The sequence below is a fragment of the Ammospiza nelsoni genome, chromosome 7 (genome assembly GCF_027579445.1).
Source record: "Ammospiza nelsoni isolate bAmmNel1 chromosome 7, bAmmNel1.pri, whole genome shotgun sequence".
Lineage (NCBI taxonomy): Eukaryota > Metazoa > Chordata > Aves > Passeriformes > Passerellidae > Ammospiza > Ammospiza nelsoni.
This window is the reverse complement of record NC_080639.1, coordinates 26,747,364-26,771,038: the sequence shown is the minus strand read 5'-3', so window position 1 is coordinate 26,771,038 and position 23,675 is coordinate 26,747,364. Positions and strand designations below refer to the sequence as shown.

General features: G+C 39.6%; 1 protein-coding gene across 1 annotated transcript in view; it reads left to right on the top strand.

The window, feature by feature from the left end:
* The window catches only part of CNTNAP5 (contactin associated protein family member 5), a 270,547-nt gene that overhangs the window by 163,812 nt on the left and 83,060 nt on the right, over window positions 1-23,675 (top strand). Inside the window, exons 12-13 of the mRNA XM_059476246.1 lie at window positions 10,876-10,995; window positions 21,931-22,131. Coding sequence (XP_059332229.1) covers window positions 10,876-10,995; window positions 21,931-22,131 — 321 coding nt within the window. The remainder of the gene's footprint in view (window positions 1-10,875; window positions 10,996-21,930; window positions 22,132-23,675) is intronic.

Genomic DNA, 23,675 nt, shown 5'->3' with positions numbered 1-23,675 from the left:
CAGTAGAGGCACAAAATGCTGCAAATTCTGGTAAAAAATAGAGAAAGGAAAAGCCACAATAAAGCCACTGCATACAGCTGACTAAAAGGAAAAACAGAAAATGAAGGTAAATTTCCAGTTCTAACAAAGGAAATAGAGAAAAAAAATTGTGAATAAGAATAACAATTCCAGGAATACAACTGTAACCACTCTGGATGCTTGATGAGCGCTTGGATCACAGATAGGATGACATTGGTGAGATGGATTTTTTTTTCCCTCGTTTAACTAAAAAGCCAGAGAAGAAAAGGTACTTAGTGGTTTGAAGCTGAGAATATTGGCAACCATACTGTCATTTTGGAGACTTTAATGGTTTGGTAGTTAACAGTGAATGCATTTGTGGGGTGTGCAGCTGACAAGAGATTCTGCTGAGAGATCTGTTCATAGATTTGTCACCTGAACTCTACATTGTGAACACAAAAGAAGCCAAGGGTTTTGTGTGGAAATCATGCCAAGCCAGATAAAGAGAGGGAAGAAAAAGGCTGACTTGATAGTTTTAAAAAGAGGGCTTACTTTCTGTCCATTGCTTTTGTTGTTCCAAAAGGCATCACAACTCTTCAAAGCACCTTTAAAGCCAAAGCAGAGTATCTGTACCAGTGATGACTGGTGCAGAACTAGGAGGCCAAGTCAGGTGGTGAGTAGGAAGTGGCTCCTTGGGGAAGGAGGAGAACCGTCACTATTGACTGTCAGAGGTGATTAGGGACACTCAGCTCTGGGCTACATCTGTGCTGTCATATTAGCTTGGGGCCTGAGGCTCACTATGTCTGTGCCAGCTCAGTGTGGCTTCTGTCCAGAGGAGACCATGTCATACCACAGAGAGCTGGTTCATGACTAGTTTTCCCCACAGAGACTTCCATGGAGCTAGTGAAGCCTCCTGCTTCTGTCAGCTCATGTCTGCCCTTCAAAGACACATAGCTGCAGTTCCTTAAGGTTAGTGATGTGAAACTACTCTGAAAAGTTTCTCAAGAAGCTCTTGTGTTGAGCTGTGCACAGGTGTGATGTACAGCTATTCAGCTGCTCAGCTTATTTACAACTGATTTATCAACAGCTAATTTGATTCCAGCTAGATTGTGGAGCCAGCTGCCCTGTGAGCCAAGCAGTGCTGATAAACAGCAACATTAATCTGGAGAAATGCATTCATTATTTGAAATATGCAATGAAACCAACTCAAAGCCAGCAGGCAAACACAGACTGGTGATACAAAACTTGCAGAACAAGAGATGTTATCACTTTCAGCTGATAGTGGGGGATGTGCAGGAGTACCTTTTAGCAGGTGAATGAAAGGCACAGATTTGATCACAGCATAACTCCAGAATATCCTCAATGTATAGGAAACTCTCCAATCATATAATTCAGTGTAGTTCTATCAAAGTAAAACATCTAATTTCATATGGTTTGAAATATTACCTCAAGAGTTTTTATTTTTCTAGAACACTGATGCTGACAGACCTGAAATTGAACTTATACCACTTTGGAGAGGCTATTTCCTTTATTAAACTGCCCTTCAGACCCAAATCCATGCAGCAGCAAGGGAAAGATTTAGCTGGCAATCTGCTGCTAGCAAAACAGTGTGAATTGTTTCAGTGTTGCCTGGATTTCTTTTTGGTCTGAGTTACATAACCATAGATTTTACCTCATTTTGGTATGGTAAAATATGGGTGCCACTGGTTGAAAAGAATAAAAAACCCATTCTTTGTCGTGCTTTTAGGAAGAACCACATGGCATGCATATTCAAGCCAGATTTAATTAGTTTGTGTCTTACCATCTCAGACTGGGAGATTTTACCATTTTAAGAACTGAGACCTTGAGAGAAATTGTCCCTAACTTGTTGTCATCAAATATGAATTATTGAAATACATTTTATGGTTAGTATATAAGCAGTCCTATTTTTAGCTCCAAATATTCACAGACCACACTGGATCCTGCTGTGAGCAACAGCTAACAATACACACAATCTCTTCTCCAAAGAGTGTGCAGTTAAGTTTCTGAGGGTATAAAACATGCTGGCACAGGTGATGGAATGCTAGAAAGGCTTCATCAGCATTACAGGTGGCAGTTTCAGTCTACCAGGTGCGTAATTATTTCTAGGCTTTCTTATACCAAAATAGTCAAAGTAGAGATTAAAAAGAGGAAGAAATGGAGTGCTTGGGGAAATGGGAGAAAGCAATAATGTGCTTGTGTGAAAAATATAAGGCTAAGGCCAGAGGAGTTTGACATTTTTGACAAGGCAAATGTCAGAGTCATGACAGGTAAAGAGGTTGGAAATGTGCCATGAAAAGCAAAGATAAATAGTTTGCATTTGATGCAACATAAGGGAATTAGAGAGTGTCAGAAAAGAACAGTAAGTTGATAGAAGACACAGCTGGGACAGTGTTTGCAAGACCATGTCAGATATGTGGGACAAAATTGTGTCTGGCATGTCTGAAAATGTGTACTTGAAATTCAGGAAGTGTGTATGAAGCGAAAGCATCCATCTGAAGATACATGGAAATAACTGTCTGGCTCTAGACATGACTTTAATATAATCTTACTAGAGGTAGCTACTTGCCTGCAAACCTCCTGTTCACTCGAAACTCCTTCTGATCCTGAAAGCTTCTAAACTGTCACAGGATGTTTGGCAATCTGCCTGGTCCAGATAAGGGTCCACTACTGAAAAGGGTGTGGTACTGTCCCATTAAAGCCTTATTTTGTTTCACAGAAGTTTCACTCTGAAGTGTCATCTGGTCCTGCTTCCATTCTCCTCTTCTCTGAACTTAAATGTGAATGCAAGTAAAGTCTTGCTGAAACCTGTATATGCTTTCTGGGGAAACCAGGACTCATGGAATGACCCTATAGGATATAAAGCCAACTGTTGGTGATTTACATTTCATTGTGTAAGACTTTTGCTGTGCCTTACTTTCTCCAGCTCTGTTGGAAATAGGATCCAATTTGCAGATATATTAAAAGGTGTGTGATCTATATCGTCTGCTGAAATTGTCTGGGCTCTTTCTTTTGAAACTTATTGCTACTTGAGCTTATCTGTAGCTGAGACAGTGCTTTGAGGATTCAATCGTATTTCAATCTCTAAAATGTATGGTTTTGCTTTTTGCTTTATCTTTTCAATGTGCTTCACATAGCTTGCATTTAGATAGGTTGGAAGAGGAGCTCAGCTGAAGCCTTTTAGGGATAGATACCTTCCCAATTTCTCCAGTGTGGTGGGTAGCCTGCTGATCTGTCAGGTATTGGAGTAATCTGATAAAATCCAGATAGAGAGGATCCATTGCATGTGTGAACCATAGCAAAACAGATAATAATGTAATGTTAATTTTCTCTTTTCCTCCTCCAGATGCAAACACTGATGTTAGTACACAGCTTGGGGAAAAGGCCTGGGTGGGATTCAGCTAATCTATCTTTTGCAGTCTTGGTACTGTGACATCCAAGTTAAGATAGTGGTCTGGCCTCTCTCTATATGGAAAAAGGAGTGTGAGCTGCTTTCAGAGCTTAACTACTGTCACTGTGAGCTGGAGTGTCCATGGGAAGTTCATGGACCACCTCTGAAGTCTGCCGTCTGTAGAGGGAGGCTGTCCTAGCTCAGACATAGAGTAGGCAGCTGGAGGTAGGTCAGAATTATAGGTGGGAAGAGAGGGGAAAAATAGGTAAGTGAACTACAGATTTAATTTTTATATATTAATACACATATATAAAAATTAATATAGGTATTAATTGAAAGTGCATAGTTTAAAAGCTGCATAGTCATTCCTCTGATTTTATTAATTCTTGTAATTATCATGTGATAGTAAGAGCAGTAGACCGGTGTAAAATGGCCCTGAGATACAGAATGGTGTAGCTTTATTGCAAGATAATGATTAGTAATCTTATCTTTTGGTGAGCTGTCCTAGTCCCTTAGCCTCATTTTGCCCTTCTGTATTTCTATGATTTTTATTGATGATAGTTTTCAGGTAGTTTTTAGTCTTGCATGAATTTTTTAATTCCAAAGAATGCTGAACATTGATATAAAAAGATGTTGAGAAATATAAAATAATTATTAAATTCCTCATCTTTTGGGGTTGTCAGTGTGTCCCAAAGCTTTGCAAGGTGATAATTAACAGAATGGAATTTAATTCTGGGTATTTGTTTTGGTGTGTGATCTATCTGACACATACAGGCACGTGTCTTATTGGCCTAGATAATTGCTGGAGGAAAGAGTTATCCAATAATGGAAATGTCATCTAGGCATTGATCTGCCATAAACCTAACATAACTTCAGGCTCTGAAAGTGTATTTTTTAATGTTAATATGCTTACTGCATATATCATTTTTTTAATCTGAAAAGCTTAATATAGCTTCAGCCAGATTGTTAGCAGTACTGGAGCTGCATCTTAAAATGCCAGCGGGGGGTTTGGTAATCCTCCTGTGTTCCAAGGTAGGGAGATGTGTACACTTTGCTGGATGGGAAAATGAGGTTTTGAGAGTTTCAGTCTGATAGATGCCTACTAGTGAGTTTGGTAGTGCAATTTGCATGTCCTGAATAGCCAATTTTCCTGTCTGAGGTTCTTGAGCAGCTTTTTTCCGTGTGCGCTTAAACACGCTGGTTTTCTTTGACTAAAGAAAACACATTTAATATTCAAATCAAACCTTCAGTACTGCACTTGGTGTTCCTGCATATTTTTGTTCACACCATGTTTTTGGAATATGAATTTTTATTGTTTATTTTGTAATAAGTTATTATGTTATTAATGCATTCTCTTCAGGGGTGTTCATTTAAAAAAAGTTTTTCCCTTTGCCTGAGATTTCCTTATAAATAACACATTGAATGTGGGACTTTCCTCAGGACTTTCCAGCAGAAAGGAGCATGTGGGAAACTCACTCAGTCCTGTGTAAAATCAGCCATCCCCAGGTGTGACCATCCCCTGAGGGACACGGGGACTTTGCAGCAAGACCGAAATTCTGAGCTTTGCACAGCATCCTTTGCCTCTCTGGTCACTCCTGTCCCTCCCTCACAAGGGTCTGGCTGTCCCTGGCTGCCCTCCTGCAGCAGCAGCCCCAGGCTGGGCTCTGTCATTGTCACAGCTGCCTTCCAGCCACAGCAGGGCAGTGACAGGGGAGGATGGCCTGGCATGGCCTTGGCCAGGGGGAGCCCAAGCTTGGATGGCAGGAGATTGTCTAAAAACCAGGTGGAATGGGAGTATCTCTCCTGAGCATCCATTTAGGAGACCCTGTGCTAAAAGGCATTTTAATTCCATTTGTGGAAATAACATATTCTTTACCAGATGAGCAAGTACATATTCTAAAAAGGAAGAAATAAGCTGTCTGTCATCCAGGCACGTCACAGCAGAGACTGCATTATTCTGTCAAGAGCAGAGCTGTCACAATCCAGGTTTTGAGAGTAGGTTTTTCTGGCATTTAACAAGACAATTGTATCTTAGGGGTGAGAATTATGATCACTCCCTGAGTTCATTGCTGTACTAATCCCTCTGTTGTTGAAATAAGAAACCTGCCATTACATACTGCTTTCTTTTTTATTTAGAAAAATCTTTTGCTCATTGCTCATTACTCCAAGTCTGTAAGAGCAGATCTGTCAGGCCTAAGGTACATGTGCAGAGACTGAAATAGTCATCTCTGATCTGCCTCCAAGAGCTCTGAGCATTTCGTTGAGAATACTTAATTCAGCCTGCTCAGCATTTGTGTATATCTGTTTTCCCAAGGTCAGTCTGTGGCTGGTTGATTATCCTGGCAGAATCTCCAGCTCTTACTGGCCTGTCCAGTCTAACCAGTACATAAGTTCTCACCTCTGAATGCAATAATAATTACCATTATAGGGGTTATTATTACTCTTCTTGTGTAATATGCAAAGAATTACACAATGATTAAATGAGCCTGAAATGATGTTGCTGCAAGTATTCTGTCTACCTTTTTTCATGACTTTACAGTTTTTAGAGATGATAAAAGCAACTCACTGCTGCTGCATTTTATCTGAAAAGTGGACAGTGTCAGCACCTCCCAATGAAATAAAGAATTAAAGTTCTTTAGGTCCCTTTAATGTATTTTATGTATTATACCACCATAAAATGCTCTCTCCCTCTGAGAAATTGAAAATTATCAGCTACTTTTATTAGATTATGAGAATCTAATCTTGAGGCAGGAATACTACAGGATTCATTTTGGTAGTCATAACTAGTACAGTTGAAATTCTGAATCCCTAGCTCACATTTCATGCAATGAAATCAATTTCCAAAGTAATAGGGAATGCAGTCAGAACAAAATATGGGGGATTTTAAGGCTTATTTCTATTTTTTGAGGAAAGTTATCTTGGTGTCCATTAAATCTGAAAAGGACAGTGTTGTCTGAGGGAAAAAAAAAAAACAAACAAATTGTTTTTTGTTTGGAAGTTTACATTCTTGGTGGTATCTACATAAATAATGTGCTGCTGGGTGCAGCAGAGAGAGGTTTGCCTTGCCTGGTCCTCCCAGCAGCAGAACTGAGCAGTGCCATCGGACCTTTACATGGAGTGCAACAGCAAGCAGGATTTTTAAATATGGGGTAAGAGTGCATCTTACTGAGTGAATAGCAGGTTCATTAGCCATTGAAGAGAGGGGGCTTTAAATATTTTGCTCCTTGAGAACAGAAGTTCTCAGTTATTTGCAGAAGTTCTCAAACAGTTATTTGCAGAAGTTCAAGGCTGTGTACAAAGAATGGCCTTTTTTTTTTTTTTTTTTTTTTTTTTTTTAGCCAAAGTAGGACTGGAGGTGGAAAAAACCAAAAATGAAGCCTGAAAGGCAGCAGAGGTTTCATAAGAACATGAAGGCCAAGGAAACAGAGCTAAGAACTTAGGAGCTGAGAGCATCTAAAGGCTCATCTGCTGAGCAGCTCCGCAGTGGAACAGGAAGCCTGTGCTTAGCAAAGGCTGCCATGGAGACTGCAGGTGAACTGCTTAGGGCAAAAGGAGGATTGGAAGCCAGATATCAATATAGCAAGGGGCAGTCTGTGAAAAAGTGAAGAAAAAAGATTTTATGTCAGAAAAAATGGAAGTTTGACCTTGGAAATGTTTGTGCTTAGCCATGTTTTATGAATTGTTATAGATTTCAGCCATGGCTGGGATAAAATCACCTCTGGTTGAAGGACTGTAATTAGAGCAGTTGGATTATCAGGTTCAAGATACTTCAAAGAATTGAACAGTGACACAATTTCTCATATTTAAAACCTTTCAGGCTTGTGAAGCATGTTGAATAAAGGCTTGAATTTTCAACTGCAGACCCAAAGCAAGAGTGACCCCAGTCCTTTCAGACCTGGCAGTGGAGTAACAGAGAGCTCCTGCATGTGCTGTGCCTGACCAGCCATAAGGGTCTTGATGCAGAGATTAGGAAATTAAATTCTGAATGGTTTTTTATGCAAAAGGTCAAAAAAGGTTGTATTATAATGATATTCAAATCTGATAATGCTTTTCTGACACTGAAGTCTGAATCATGGATCTATAGCTTGAACCATGACCAATCAAAGTGAATATTTATAGTTTTGCTAGGATATTTCTGTGGGGAGGTGTAGTGTATGGCTTGAAAAAAGAGGGGAGTATACATTTCAGAGCCATAGTTTTGATTTTTAAGCTTATGAATTTTAAATAAATTTTAAATATTGGTAAAAATAATGTTTGAAAATTCATGGTGGGTTCTACTCTGAACGAACTGATGAATACCTCTCCTTTATTAAAAAGGTGCAAATTCTCTTTGCCATTAAAATGTGTGTAGCTGTCAACAGTTCCATCATTACCTTTAGTGCTTGCTTTTTGAAAGTGGGGCCTTTTATTCTTAAATGGTTGGTGACTCTTTAATGACAATTACAATAATGGTTTCCCTGATATTCCCAAAATGAACACAACTCCATCTACACCAGAGAAACCTGACACAAAACAGAGCATAAATGTGAAGACGGTTTTCAAAGTTGAGGTTCTGGGGTCTTAACAGTCACAGCTGTTTCTCTGATTTTTACCTTCATATGATATTTTTGATTGCAAAAAGAGAATAATGACAGCAAAGAGATCTTGTCTTTCATGGACCCATAAAGATGGCTTCAAGTTGTTGTTACTGTCATAATAGAGCCTTTTTCAGCAAATGGAATTGAATAACTTTGTTCTGAAGCAAGAAAGCATCTCAGGCCACAAAGGTGTTGAGCAGAGCTTGGAAAGGTTGGTGCACTCAAAATGTCTGTAGGGGCATCTGCCAGTGACTGAAAAACAAACATAATTTTCTTCTTGATGCATTTTATATAGAAAAAAATAGTAAAAAAGAGAATTAAAATAAATGGCCCATCTGCTTGCAGTCTAGAAGTGTGCAGTACCAAGTGCTACAGATACAGGCATGTGAAACTTTGTGTGCAGGTATGAAATAAACTGCCCACCAAAACTGCTTTTCACTAATCATGATGGAATATGTTTTATGTGCTAGAGCTTGAGGTTTATGGCCTTTTCCCATTTCTTCTGCTACTTCCCAGTATGTAGTGCTGGATTTCTCATGTAACTGAAAGGCCAGGATGGATTTCCTTCTGGCAGACATAACTGTAGTTTTATGGAAGCTTGTGTATCCTTTCAGATTTATACCAATTGAGCACCTTTAGCCTGATTTCTAGCTCTGTATAGCCTTTTTTCCCCTAAAGTTACAGTGACAAAGGGGCTATCTAAAGGTGAGTAGATCATCTCTGTTTGAATCTACCCATGTTATTAAGGGCAGAATCTTCACATCTTTCCTTACTAATTTGAAAAACTCAGATATGGGCTCCAGCCAAAATGACAGTCAAGAAGAAGAACACTTAGAAAGAACAAGTTGTGATGAAGACTGAGATTTGCTGTGCCAGTTCCCTGACAACACACTTGTTTTATGTCTCTACCCCTCGCACCATCCTTTGTCTTCAAAAACACTCAGCAAACAATTCTGAGGAAGCAATTGGCATATTCCCTAATGAGACAAGATGAAGTGTCCTGTAACGATGATGACAGCGAATTCAGAGTGAACTGCAGTTTCAGAACTTTGCAAATTGATCAAACCATGATTCCTCGGTTGCTTACTTAATTGCCTGTTACCATCTCTCTCCTGACCTCCATATGCCCACTGCTTCTGTCAGCACTTCTGCAACTCAGGGACTCTGTCAGCCCCTCAGGTTCTGAGCACTGGAAGAATAGGTTCTGGTTTGGGGATTTTATTTAACTTGCATTTAATAAGTGTTCTTGGCCAGCTATCACAGTGGGAATTTAGAGATATTCAGGCCTCCTACCATGCTTGAATTCATCAGACTCTGAGGAAATGGCTTTCCTAATTCTCTTTATTATAGGATGGATGCTAATTAAGGCACTGTCTCATCAGGTGCTGAGTACCTTAAGCAGCTTCTTAACCCTGGGTAGGATAGTGCTGTGCTTGTTTAGCACTCAGTGATGTTCTGTCTGCTAAAGATACCTGGTTAGGCAAGAAGTGTGCAAGGGAAAGAATGTTTTTGTGAGTGTACAAATGATTGAAGGATGAGACTTAATCCATAGCCAGTTTGGACCAGAGTCCCTAGAACTGTGGTTCTGTTTTGTTGGCAGAAGTGAAGAAATGTCCAATATCTAAGTAGTGAAATATCTCACAGCATTCTTCAGACAAGACTTCTTCAGGGCTCACCATATATGCCTTTTGAATGTTTCATTTGAGAAGTTTATTTAAGAGAATGAGGGAGAAGGTGGAATGTGAATCCATGTGTGCACAGGAGTGAGAGTAAGGAGCTATTCCTGCTGCTGTGAAGCAGTTGCTGTCTTCTGCAGGGATTGTGTTTAGCAGTGGTGAGGAAGTGCTGGGCCTGCCATCAATCTGCAAAGCTCCCTGAGTTTCTTTTACATGAAAAGCCCTGGGAACTTTGCAGTTGTATTTACAGCCTCAATACAGCAGTCATAAACTGTTAAGGAGAATAATTTTGTCAGTATTATCAGGTAAGTGTTTAAGCAGGTGGGGAGGAAAAAAAATCAACTCCTGAAATGAGATTTAAGGTTGTTGTTCAAGGTCCAGGATCATACATGTGACTTTCTGATATTCTAGATTGCCTCTCTGTGTGAGTTTTCTCTTTGCTTCATATGAAATGACAGTTGTAGCTTTCAGAAAATACGCCTCAAATACAAAGATTGTACTGACCAGTGGACTTTTCTTCTTTTTCTTGTTCTCGATGACCTGCTGTACTTGTTTTACTAACCACTTGGGTTTTCATGGGCACTGGTACACTAAGAGAAGAATATTGATAAGCAGAGAGAAAGAGTTGGTTTTATAAAATTAGGTCTAAAGCGTAAAAACATAACCTAGGATGGAGACCATGTCTGAGCTTGAGCTTTTCTGCTGGGGAACAATGGATTTCATTTGGACAGTAGACTGTGGTGGGGCTTTAATGCTTCCTGTTAACCTAATCCTGCAGGGAAGGCAAGGACTGGCAAAAATATCTACCACGTGTTGAGAACACTTAAGTGCATGCCTAGGTAGTAAATCATGTGTACCTGTGTGTATGTAAGTATGTCTTTGAAATACCATACATGGTGAATAGATGTACCTCTCCATGGCTACATATGTCACATTTGAAAGTTCATATCCCTTTATTTAAGTATTTGCATCCTTTAATCCAAAATAAAGCAAGTACCTGTATCTTTAAAGCCAGCCTGCATTAATTTAAAGGAATTAGCTAAAGAAATGTGTGATTTAGAGCATGGGTTCCAACCCAGATGCCGTAAAATTTCACATGCTAATCAGCTGTGTGCTAACAGGGTTTGTTATGGCAATAATTAATGCAGTACTCATGTATAAAACATGGCTGTCTGTGTTCTGTCTGTGATGCAGTCCCTCTCTCTTTCTTTCAAAGCTGTCTATGAGCAGTCCTGTGAGGCTTACCGACACCAAGGGAGGACATCAGGTTTCTTCTACATCGATTCTGATGGAAGTGGACCCCTGGGACCACTCCGTGTTTTTTGCAACATAACAGGTAATGACCTAACCTTGACTTGGCTGCTTGATCTTGGGTCTAATTTGATCTGAGATGGTCTTAATAAAATTATAGAGATGTCAATAATACAGCTCAAGAGTGGGGAAGAAGCAGCAAATTTGTAACTGAGGTTTCACTTTGAGATGTTTCCTTAAATAAGATCCATGTAAAAGTGATATTTAAAATAAGTTTGAAGGACTTGCCTTGCTAAGTGATATATTCAACAGTATCTGCACCTTATAAAGGGCACTTCATAATATCCTAACTTTTGATGGCATGTTTGGTTTTTACTAAAGAGATAGAAACTTAGAATCCAAACTATTCTTTTGTAATTGAATGGTTTCTCTGCTTTATTAGAATACTAGATCTGGGAATTATTATTAAACTCCTCTTACTGAGCTATCTATAAACCCTTCCAGGCTGGTGTAGGCAGCAATACATCCCCTCATACAAATGTGCTGCCTTTGGCATTCCAAGGAGGGGAAACCTTGATTGTCCCTGGTATTTGTATGGAGAAGAATGCGTGATGATCTTAGGAGTGGGGACACCAAAGAGATGGGTAGCAGAGCAAGAGCCTGGCAAGGTGACCTGTTGGTTGAGGCTTTTTAACCTTACAGTTCCATAGGTTTAAAATAAGAATTGTTTCAAATGAACAGATCTGTCTGACAAATTCTCCCCTTAAGTGGGTCCTATTTGGTATATAGGATTGTCAAGCCAAGAGTATGAGAAAAGATTACATGGCCCTTATTGTGGATGGGGATGGATGGTAGAGCTCCTTTTTTGCTTTTTGTATTTGAAATGGAGGTGAAATTTCCCACACCATCTCCTGTTTGGCATTTTTTGCTTCCTGTGGCCAGGTGCAGATGAAGGAATGTTTTATTACCCTTTCTAAATTGCTAATTCTGGCTGAACTACTTTGCCACATATCACTTCCACACTCAGTGCTGAAAACTGAGGACTCAGGATATTCATATTTTATCCTTAATCTCCTTGTACTTAAAGTGCCTCAAATTAAATTTTCATTTTTATTTAATTGGGCAGTGATTATGTTAATTAAATGCACAACAATTAATTATTAAGTATGTTTTTTATTCAATTGTAACAAATATTTAATAAGATGTGTCTCCTTTGCTGTTGAATCTCCTAAGAATTGAAACAGAGTTTCACCTTTCTGTCTGAATATCCTTCCTTGATCTTCAATATGGGAAATGTGCTCATTTTTATTATTTATCATATAAATATGTGTGATCAAAACATTGTCAGTGCTTTTTATCTCTGCTGAAGAAGTAGAATTTTTGACTAACACCTTGCATTTGCTTTCCTCAAAAAAACCTTATCTGGCAGAAATCCAGAAGGCATATACCTGATTTGCTCTCTATCTGTAATGAACCTGCTGACATTCTCATAACATTGGTTATGAGCAAGGTGGAGGTGGGGAAAACTGGCAGAACCTCCTAGCCTGGAAAACTTATGCTTCTGGGTCAACAGAATATGGTTTAGGTACCTTAATCAAAAGAGCTTCTTTTCTCTCTGGGAATTTCTCTTATTTGTTATTCTCATAAAAATTGTTTATAGTAATCGATTAAGTGCAAAGTGGGAAAAAAATCACTTTGTGTACACAGAGATGGATTCTCAATTTGCTTCTTTTTTCAGATGATGCTTCTGCTTAGTTTTCTGAAAGTGCTCCATATTCAGGGAAAGGTGAAATACGAAATTCTGTGTTGTTACGCTAGGTACATAAAAGGAACAGAAAAAATATTACTGTTCTGTGGCATAAATCTGTAACACACCACCTGTGAATGGAGAAACGTGGATGGCTTCCACGTTTGGGGAGAGTAAACAAATTAAAAAGATGGTTGAGGGGAACTGCAACAGGTGATAGTGGAGATCATTGTGACATAGAGAAAGCACACAGGAATTTATTCTTTTTCATCATATATGAGCTAAGGGGCACCTAAATGACTACACAACGGGATCTGGGAGCTTTTTGTTTCCTTGCTTTTTCCTGATACAATGAATTCAACTTGAAATCCCCACAGGACAGCCAGGAGGCTGATAGATCAAGAGAGGGAGTAAAAACCCATCTGGAAAAAGCCCCAGTTTTGTCTGATAGATTCAGAAGGTGCAAGTAAACATGGAGGTTTAGATGTAGCTTCCCACTCAGGTAGCTGTGAGGCAAAGACCATTGGGAAATGGGAATGAGCTTCAGGAAAACCTTTTGGCTTCCCTGGGTTTCTCTTCACCCTCAGAGGCAGAGGTAGGCTCATGGGCTAAATAAAGCTTTTATTTTACTCAGGCTGGCAGTTCTTTCTGTATACAGTTCAAGAAGCAGTAACCTCTGTATGCCCAAAATGTGTTCAAGCTGAAGAATTTGGAGTTGGAATGGAAAATTAGGGCAATGACTCATTTAGTGTTTTTAAAAGTGGAGGTGCAGAGAGCTCATGCCTTCTGGGAATTACAGTGCCTTTAATCTGTGAAGGATGAATTCAAGGAGGAAATCAGACCATCAGAAATGAGCAGCATCATTGCATTTAAAGAAAAGTGGGTTTTTAATGTTCACTTACCTTTTTTTTAAAGTTCTTTCTAAGCCTACTTTAAGTTTCTTTCTATTTTTTAAAGTTCTTTCTAACAGCATTTTTACATGTTTAATTGAAGGGATTTGTGTAGGAATCTGAATTATTGTAGCCAGTTATTATCAGGGGCAGATAAACGCCAGATTTCTTGCACATTAGTGTCTGGTCATAGGTATCCAGTGTCTGGTGTGGATATGGAAATATCAACATTACAGCTTAGTTTACTGTGTTTATGTTAGCAGTGGTTTCTCTAAATCCTGTCAACTTTAGAGCCCACTGCTGAATAGAAATTCTGAATAAAGCAGAAAATTGTGATTGTGAGTGATGAGAGGGAATTGGGCAGTTATACAAAGAGGGAGAGAGAGATAAGGGAAAGGAAATGTTGTAGGGAGAAAAAAAAAGGGAAAAAGTATTAAAAAAAAATAAAGTCAATTTTTACCATAAAAAGAAATTTAGTGTCACAGAATATCTGATGAATAGCTGATAGTAGAGTGGGTGAATGTACTTATCCACTGTCTGAAGAAGTGGCTGAAAAAGCATGTTGATGACATGCTACTATTTAATAGTATTGTATACTATAAGTATAGCATACTTATTGGTCAAGAAGTGAGAAGAGCCTGTGAAGCACTTTAGAAGGATCTTACCTTGGGGACTCTTTATCTCTGCCAGAGGTAGAATATGTTGTTGAAATAGGAGGTTGTCAGGAACACTAATATGCCTAATCAAAGGCATAGAAAAATATCTGTACAAAGAGAGGTTAACAGAAAATAATCCAGGACTGTTTAGAAGGGGAAGACTCAAAGTGAATGGGGCTCACTGACAGAAGCAATGCTCATTTTCATTTTCTTACAGTAGGAGAAGAAAGAAGGTTCAATGAGAGTGAAAGACAAAACCCTCAAAACTAGATCTAAAAGGAAAAGACAGCACCTTATTAACATAATGTTGTTTTCACCTTATATACCCATTGTACACAAAGTCACTTTCACAGAGAAATTCATCAGTTGTAAGAAACACAGAGGAATCCACACCAACCATGCATCTGTGTGTGGGGAAGTGAACCAAATGTATGTGCCCAAGCCATGATTGGATGCAGCTGGATGCCATGAAGGGCACCGTGAGGATGTGAATGGGTCCGTGCAGGGATTATTAAATTGGGGTGGTTGCATTGAGTACTTTGGGAACACATCTGGCAGACATCCAGGGCCATCCACAGGGAATGTAAGCTAGCTATGCTCGCTTTTCCTGGGTCTCCAGTCACACATGGTGGTCTATGGCCTCACCTTTTTGATTTAAAGTGCAGAAAGAATGTGTTGTGTCATACTTTGGGATAATGAAAGCCACCAGGGCTGGGAAAGATTTTCCTTGTAGGATGGTTGTTTGATAATCAGCCCACTTGAATTAATCGTAATTGAAGATTCATGACAGTCAATAGAAAAGATAACTGATAGACCCTCTGAACCTCAGGTCTGTCAGTCTTTCTGTCATTGTGAGGCTTATTTTTTTCATGCTGCTTAGAAATCTATTGGTCTATCTGGAGTACTACTTAAATGTTAATAACCATGTTCTCCAGGACAAAGCCTATACACATGCAATCTACTTCCATGCCCTGGTTTTGCTGTCCTGTTTGAAAAGTGGAATGACCTTTTCTCATCTCCTTCTGAGTAAATTTTACCCTTGAAATCTGAAAGATTTGCTTGCAGTACAGTTGAGTCATCCTGTCACTGTACTTCTCTACTGATGCTGTTTAACAGTATTCAGACCCTGGGCTATCAAGTCAGTAATGCTTAGAAATTGCCATGACTAGATCAATGGTTCAGTTTATCTTTGCCAGATATTTTTTCTATCTTCAAATAGTTTTCCTTTCTTTTCTTCCCTTTTTTTTCTTCCAGGATTGCAGTTTGGGGAAAGATACAACCTTATCTCAGGTCTTGCTGCTGGTCCAAGATCTGTTTTTGAAACTGCCCCAATGAAAAACTCATTAATTAACAAAAATACATCTCTACTTGTTGCAGATAATTTCTGTTTTGAAGTCTCATCTCAAAGTGCAAATACTGCTAATTTCTCTGATGCAGGAAAAAGAAAGTTTTATTTTCTCTGTCTCAAAAAGCTGTATAGAGACTGTATAAATCTCAGAAAAAGGAAGGGATTCTAATAAGATATGAAGTAGATAATCAAAATTATACTTGTAATTTTTTATGAATTGTGTCCTTTTTTCATCCAGCTAACAATGATTAAGATTTTTATTCTTCCATATAGTACATATCCCACTGATGTTCCTAAAACAATCAGTTGTATTATTGTCCATGGAATCCATTTTTCCCATTGTTTCCACATGTGAATCTCAGCTCATCTGCTTACAGAATTCCTTAATCTATTTTCCATAAGAAACCATCTCCTTTTTGCTTTGTATAGCAATTACACGGGTACAGGCGTCACCTTGTACTCAGCCCTTTTTGCATTTCTTGTGGGCTTGGGAAATTCTCATGTGAAGAGGAGGGCTGCCCCTGGGCAGGCTGAAGCAAGAACAGGTAGGAGGAGGGCATGACCTGAATTCTGCCTTTAATACCTGCAGCTACAGGATTTTGCAACAACTTAAATGGTCAAACTCCCTCTACCCTGTAGCTTACTGTCTGTAGTTATGATTGACTTTTTCCCAAGAGAAAACAACAAATGGAAATCCCTTACAAATTATTTACTACTGTTTAGACTAAAGGTAGCCCTTAAAGATTTACAGTTTATCCCTCAAACACTACAGGTCTTTTGGCACATTGTAGTTCTGACAATGGATATGTTTCTCTTTTGAATTTTCATTAAATATTCTTCCAGAACCTTGGGGGAGGAGGGTGCGAGATGTCACAACAGAGGTGTCTTGTCATCCATCAGAGACATCTGGCATGGTCATTCTGCTGAGAATTGCGTTGAATGCATTGCAGTGCCCTGGATGGATGTGGCTGAATCAGAGCTCAGGAGGAAGCTGATGAGCAGAAAACAAGCTGCAGAAGCATATAGTGCTGGGTCAGCCAGCAGGGATAAAAAAAAATAGATACAAAAATAGTAATGGGATGCTTTCAGAGAAGACTCAGGAAACTTCTTTGGAGTCAGTGAATTAAACTGCCTGTGATAAGAAATTGCTCTTTTAATATCCTTTGAGGGGAATTTATATTAGAGTAGCTGGGTTGACCTGCCACTGCAGCTTAGAACAGTACAGTGTTTAAGAAGGAAAGTATTTTATTTTTTGTGTACTTTTAGTTATAGGTACAGCATTCAGGATAAAATTTGGCATTCATTGTGGAGCACCATGAAACAAATGCATTGTATGAGCTCTGAGAGTTATTTTTTTCTCTCATGTAGCATTTACCATATGTTTGGCTTGTTGGCAATTTAATCAGTCTGAATAATCTTGTTTTGTGACAAACCTCCTAAATCACAAAGGAATGATGCCGTTTGTATGGGTGGAATATGCTCTACAGGGATATTTCAAGTTGAAGAATAAAAATGAGAATTAGACAATACAGAATTCATTGAAAGCCAGTTTTCCAGCTGCTCTAATTTCCCACAATTTAATTTTGTGTGCCGTCAAAAGCAACTTGGAGGTTTCCAGCAAGATGATAGAACTGTGGGCTAGGCTAAACAGAGAGTCTAAAATGTGCTTAATGCATTGCAGTCCCATGCTGTAAAACCATCTCCTAGGGCCAAATGCAGACAGCATAATATCCTAGTGAATTGGACCATTAAATAAAACTGTGAAGTCATAAAGCTGTAGCATTACCCTGAAATTAAAGCATTGTCACCTTTGAATTATGGAAATAATTTAACAAGCATTTGGGAAATCTGCTTTTCAGGGCTGCATTAAACTATTCCACATTATACAATAGAAGATGTGGCTGCAGTCTCCTACTTGGTTTTGAATGACTTCCAGCTTGTGTTTAGTTTGAAATTTTACCAAGCTGAGAATGTAATAAAAGAGTACAATGGAGTAATAGAAGATAAAAATTAACAGTAACCTATGCCTGGACAACAGCTTTTTAATTCTCATTGCAGATTTGTAAGTGCAAGGAGAGCTCATTAAATGGAGTAAACAGGAAAACAATGTAGTATGGACAGATGTAAAAACATAATGATAACTTAGTTTAGATCCATGAGAAGAGAGCTTTATCTGTGTAGTTTAATGGTTTCCAGGTATGGAAATGACTAGAAGGAGGTAGTGGCACTTAGATTGGTTTGCACCTGTGATTACAGTATCATTGCATAAAAAATATAATGTAAACAAAACAGAGCAAAGCTTAAATAAAAATCCTTGCATTATGAAACAGGAACAAATATTTGAAGCCCCATTTTCAAAAGCTGTGGGCATTACTGGTATAGAGGTGTGCCTCTAAAGGCAAATGCCAAGGCTGGAGCTCAGGTGCACACAGATGTGTGCTGTTTGCTGGAGGGATCTGTGGGCACATTCAGATGGCAGCTACGTGTCTCACACAGGTCCCGAACCTGCCTGAAGTGCCAGATCACAGATCATTGTCAGGAGGCTTCAGAGGACCTGCCAGTCAAGTAGGGAGGGTAGGATGCCTTGACCTCATACTGAGGCAGGCAGTGATATTTTGGGAGCAGCCCTAGCTAAACTTGTGCAAGTGAATTTGAGAAAATAGAATGATTTTTTTCTAGTTGTTGCCAAGTTTGAGGTGGAGAAACTGGGATTTGAATAAACCCCAAGGGCTGATCTGAAAGGTGATGGTCTTCAGAAGAAATGATGAGATTATTTCTGAGTGGTTTTCTGATCTATGGAAGCAGATGCAATGGTCTTGATATTGTCTTGGAATGGTTCAAGGATTTATTGCCCTCTAGCTCTAGTAACTTCTCTCTCAGCCAGTGCAGATGCAGGAGGGAGCACTGTTGGCTCTTCTACTCTGTCCAAGGCAATCTAAAGTTTAAATCATTTTCAATCTCACTCGCTGCATTTAAACAAAAGGGTGTCCTTTTAAAGGAGGAAGTTTATTTTTAGAGGTTTTTCTATTGTGATGTGAATGTAATCCTTTATTCTTGTAGCAGGTTGTGTTTGAGTTTGTATGCATTTCCTTGCCACTCTGCACCTCGCGTGCTGCTTTCTAAAATGGAAGTACTTACTCTTTCCCTGGGAAGGGGGAAGAAGTGTGACTGAGATGGTGGAATAGATTTATCTTCCTTTTCTTCCTCTTACTTTGTTGCCACCAGCTCTATCTGTGTTGTGTTGAGCTGCCCTTCTGATCTGAGGTTTGCTTGCTGGTGGCTGTGACTCTCCTGTCGCTAGATCAAAAAGAAAAACACAGATTTTTTTTTTTTTTTTTTTTGAGAAGCTGAACTGATGGACACCTTTACTTCAAAGGTGAAGCATGGAGGGAAACTTTGAAGTGACCACTAAAGCATAGATCTGATCTGTAGAACTATTAAGCCTAAAAGACTAGGCATGTGTAGATTAGGAAATCTCTGAAATGTAACTTCAAAATTCTTCTCTTCTGTGTAACTTTTTAAACTCCATTAAATGATGTACTTGCTAAATCACATTTACTTTGAATACAGAAGGAAACTTGATTTGTTTTTCCTTTCCCTTTGTAAAGTAGAGGGCGGAAAATAGGTCAACTTATTTCTAAATGATCCCGTGGAGAAAAGCAGGTCTAGAATGTCAAAGTTCAGATCTTGGGACAGCTGTGTGCAGCTGCAATGATAACAAGACTGCTGAAAATTAATGAAAAATCATAGAGGAAGATAAGAGGAAGACCTGTCACATTTCCTGTCCAGCACTCCTGTTAATGAGTGCTGGCTGCTTACAGTATATTTGCTGATACCTTGTCCAACCTCATTTCAAACATGTCAATTAATTATATTTCCAACACTTTTTTTGGGAAGACAGTTTTGTGCTATGCTGTTTTTAATCAGCTTTTCCTAGTATTCTTTCTTTGCTTCTGAATTGCTAGCTCGTGATGCTTTTGACTTTTCAGGGACCCACATGGCCCCTTTCTTGCTGCACAGCCTGGAAAGTACAGCAGTGTTAACCACTGTACAACAAGAGCATTAGGCTGCTCTACTTCCTGAGCAGCACTGTAGCCACTATTGTGAGCATTGATTTTATTGCATTTTCTTAAAATTATGTTCAGAACTCTCACTGGGGAGGTGCTTTTCACAGCCCACCTGGAATTTCAGCAACCAGTATATTCCATCATCTCCTGGTTTTATGTCTCACATTATCAGCAACTCAGTGTTTGTCTTTTTAGTAGATATTTCAGTTAAGGCAGAAGTTCTGTCAGCTTTTGTGAGAGGAAAGTTAACTCACCCTCAACTGCTTCTGAAAAATCCACTCTGTTCTTGTCAATATTGCCTTGAGAGAGCAAAAGAAAACAGAGGGACTGGCTGATAAAGATCGCTATTTTGAGATGTACAAGATGTCTGTTACAAAGTCATTGAAGTATATTGTGTTCAAAGCAATATATGTGCAGGACTGTGCAGGGTATTGTGCTGCAGTGTTCACTGTGATTACAGCCACTGGGACAAGTATTACAAGCAATAAATTTGTAGTATTTCTTATCATTTTAATCTGACTTTCGTGTATCGCACGTTGCAGCAATGTTTCTTTGAGCTCCAACTCCAAGGGACCACAAGCAGCTCCCTGAAGTCAGTAAGAACCACAGAATTGCAGACCTATGAACAAACTTTCTGTGTACATCACAGAAATGATGAGAGGGTTGGGAGTGAATGTGTGGTTTGCTGTGTGTAAACTGTCCTTACAGTTAATGCAGGTTAATTTCTCTGTCACTTGCAGCCAGGTCTTGGAACAGACCTCTTTAGATAGTCTCCAGATGGTGTTTGTTACTTGCCTGTCATTTGAATGCCTCCATAATGACAGTCCATCAAATCATCTGTGTCTTTGCACAGATAGTCCATTTATACACCTATTAGAATTTTTATACACCTATTAGCATTCTGTTGAAGTAATCTGGGGCATATATGTAGCTCAATGAAAAATATTTTGACTGCAATGCATTGTAGTGTCCTCAGAGCTACTGGGCTCATCATGCCAGTGTATTGGAAAGATCAGGCTCTGCAAGAACTCAGGCCAGGAAATGTGGTAAAACCATCTGAATCCTTAAATGCATAGTATTTAAGATCAGCTTAGAAAACATGATTCATTGTTATCTAGGGTTTTCCTGATGAAGCATAAATAACAAAAGAGAAATCTATTGCCTAGATCTCACTTCTTCCTCTGTAACTGTCTGCATGTTTCTGCAGGTGAGATTGAAATCTCCTTCTCATCAAATGATTGGAAATTGCTGCCTTAAATTTTTGCCCTGTCAGTATCTTGTATCCTCCCTAGGCAAGCAGGGTCTTTGATAAAGAGGGAATTTGCTGCTTGTGACTTTTACTAATAGTGTTGGGCATGTGCAGGGCTCAGTCCTGTGAATCCTCCTTGAAGAGTTTGTCTTAACTCTGTGTCAGCTCAGCAAATTGGCCTTTCTGCCTTGCCCATTGCTATACCAGAACCAACTGGGAAAAGGCCTTCCTGGAAGCTAATTGCTTCTAAGTGTGGTGTTCTCGTTATGCCAACACCAATGCTGATCATGAGCTGGGTTGTAGGGTGCAGGTTTTGCTTAAGCCTAGATTCTGCTTTCTGTCAATCCTTGCTCTGCCAGTAAATGCAATGAAGGAAAGGAGAATGGGCTCCTCAGCGTGGAAAAGCATCAATATTTAGAGTTAACTACAGATGCCAAGTCATATGGCATTCTGTAGCATCATCCAAGTAGGGCATCATTCAAGTTATATGCAGAAAAATCTGAGAACTGAGTGAAATGAGTGATCTGACTTCCAGCTGGGTGGTAAGAACATACTCTCAGTTTAACTTTCTGGCAAGAGATTGTGCTTTCTGCTCATGGTGAGTTTGTGCAAGCTCATCAGCTGCAGTTCTGTGCTTCCATTTGTTGCTACAGCAGCATGGGCTGTGCTCTCAGGCCAAAAGTGAATGTTACCCCCATGAGCCATATTACTCTGTGTTTTCTCTTAGGGACAAAGCCAGTTGAAAGGTATCTAATTTTGTACAGATACCTGGTAATAGAAGAAGCTGAAGGTCTCCTGTGCTTCTGTAGTTTCTGTCTTGCTCAGCAGGCAGTGTAGTGTTTGCTTGAGCTGGTTCAGGGAGAAACATCTTTGTGGGCCACACTGACCTTTCATGAAGACAGACCTGGTTGGTGTTCATCACAAAGTGCCTATTTTGGAGCCCAGGGTCCTGCTGATGGTCTGTCCACAGCAGTAAAATGTTACATTTCAGTTGTTTTTTGTTCCTTTCTTGTTGGAAGTGTGTTGCTGTTAACCTCCCGTTCAATCGTTTTTCATTTAACAGAAGATAAGATCTGGACTGAAGTGCAGCACAACAGCACGGGGCTGACCAGAGTGCAAGGGGCTGGTCCAGAGAAGCCCTACACCATGTCCCTCAACTACAGCAGCAGCGCAGAGCAGCTGGAGGCTGTGATCAGCAGTGCTGAGAACTGCGAGCAGGAGGTCGCCTACCACTGCAGGAGGTCACGGCTCCTCAACACCCCCAGTAAGTGCCACCAGCCCAAACCTTTCCTTCTCAACTCCTATTGGTTGGACAGCAGGTAGAGGCCATGCTGCAGCTAAGGAAAAAAAAAAAAAAAACAAACCAATAAAAACCCCCAAATAATAGTAGCAATATGGACTAGAGCGAAAAACCTTTTAGCGTTTTGGATTCTGCTGTGCAGTTCGTGCATGCCCAGACTCTGAAAACTATGATGGGAGGTGCTACCTAGAAATCACAAGAAGTGTATTTAGCTGATGGCAAATGGATGTGTTTATTCATTTACAGTTTTTACCTGTATATTGTAGATAAAAAGCATCTATTGCTCCAGACTCATAATGTTATGTAGGGGAGGGGTGAAACCTCTTCTGAGACCACAGCCCTGAATATGATATTCAAAGTGCTTGGTAATACTGTTCCTGGGGCAAATCTAACTTTCCCCTTGCAATACAAGGAATATATTTTTCACTTGTCTTAATGTAACAGAAAAAAGGAAGCATCAGTTTGTGTTTCTCTGCAGCACCAAATTTCCAGTGGCTACTCAGGATCTCTGGCTTCCAGTCAACTCTGTCTTGAGCCCATTTTATGTTTGCTTAGCTGGAGAGATGAATGACAATAAGGGCAGACTTCTGAATGACTTCAAAGTATCCTCTGTTACTTGTAATGACTGTGTTGTCCTGGTGATTATTTGATTATTAGCAGCTCTTAAATTTGTTTGTAGTTTAGAGAAAAGACCATGGAAAGTCCGGAGGGGAGTTTGCAGTAGGAATTCCTATTGTCTTAAAAACATATTGCCTAATGAGATGTGTCAGAACTCTCCTGGTTCCAGCAAAGTTACTCAAACACTGAATTTTTATGGATCCAGCAATCAGATGCCTTACAGTCAGTTTATTTTTAAAAGCTGTGAATTATGTCTTTTGTTATCATCAGATTTACCAGCCAAGAATTACTTGTATTGCTAATCTTCTTTTAAAGAATGAAATGTTTATATCAGCATCCAGGGTAGAGAACAAAGGGAAAACAAATTGTGGGCATAACTGCTCATAAAGAAGTGGATTTGGTGTCTTACAAGTGCTTTCAGTGTTGCTGGCTTCTGTGTCCCACAACACACTTGATATGGCTAAAAGATAAAACCCCACAGAGGCTATTTTCAGAATGTTGTTTCAAGGATGAATGCCACAATATTATAGCAGGTCTGCATGTGTTTATTTTTGCACATTTCTGTGAGGCACTTGGTCATGTATATCCAGGACTGTACACTATGAGTGGGTTTTGAGATGCCTCTCATATGTGGGACCTCTCTAAAGCTGGGGGCACTTCCTGAGAACCAAAACTTTTGGGGGGAAAAAAAAAAAAAAGTAAAGATAATCTTGTGCAAATTGACAGTGTGTAAACTGTGCCTCTTCAGGGCTAAAGCTATCAAACAACAGGCAGACTGGCTTAGAGGGCTCCTGACAGGCAGCTCATCCTCTGCTTGTCCAGGAGCAAAGCTGTGGCTGATTCCTCAAGGGGGATGTGGGGATGGTGTCCAGCAGCCTGGCTTGTGCTCT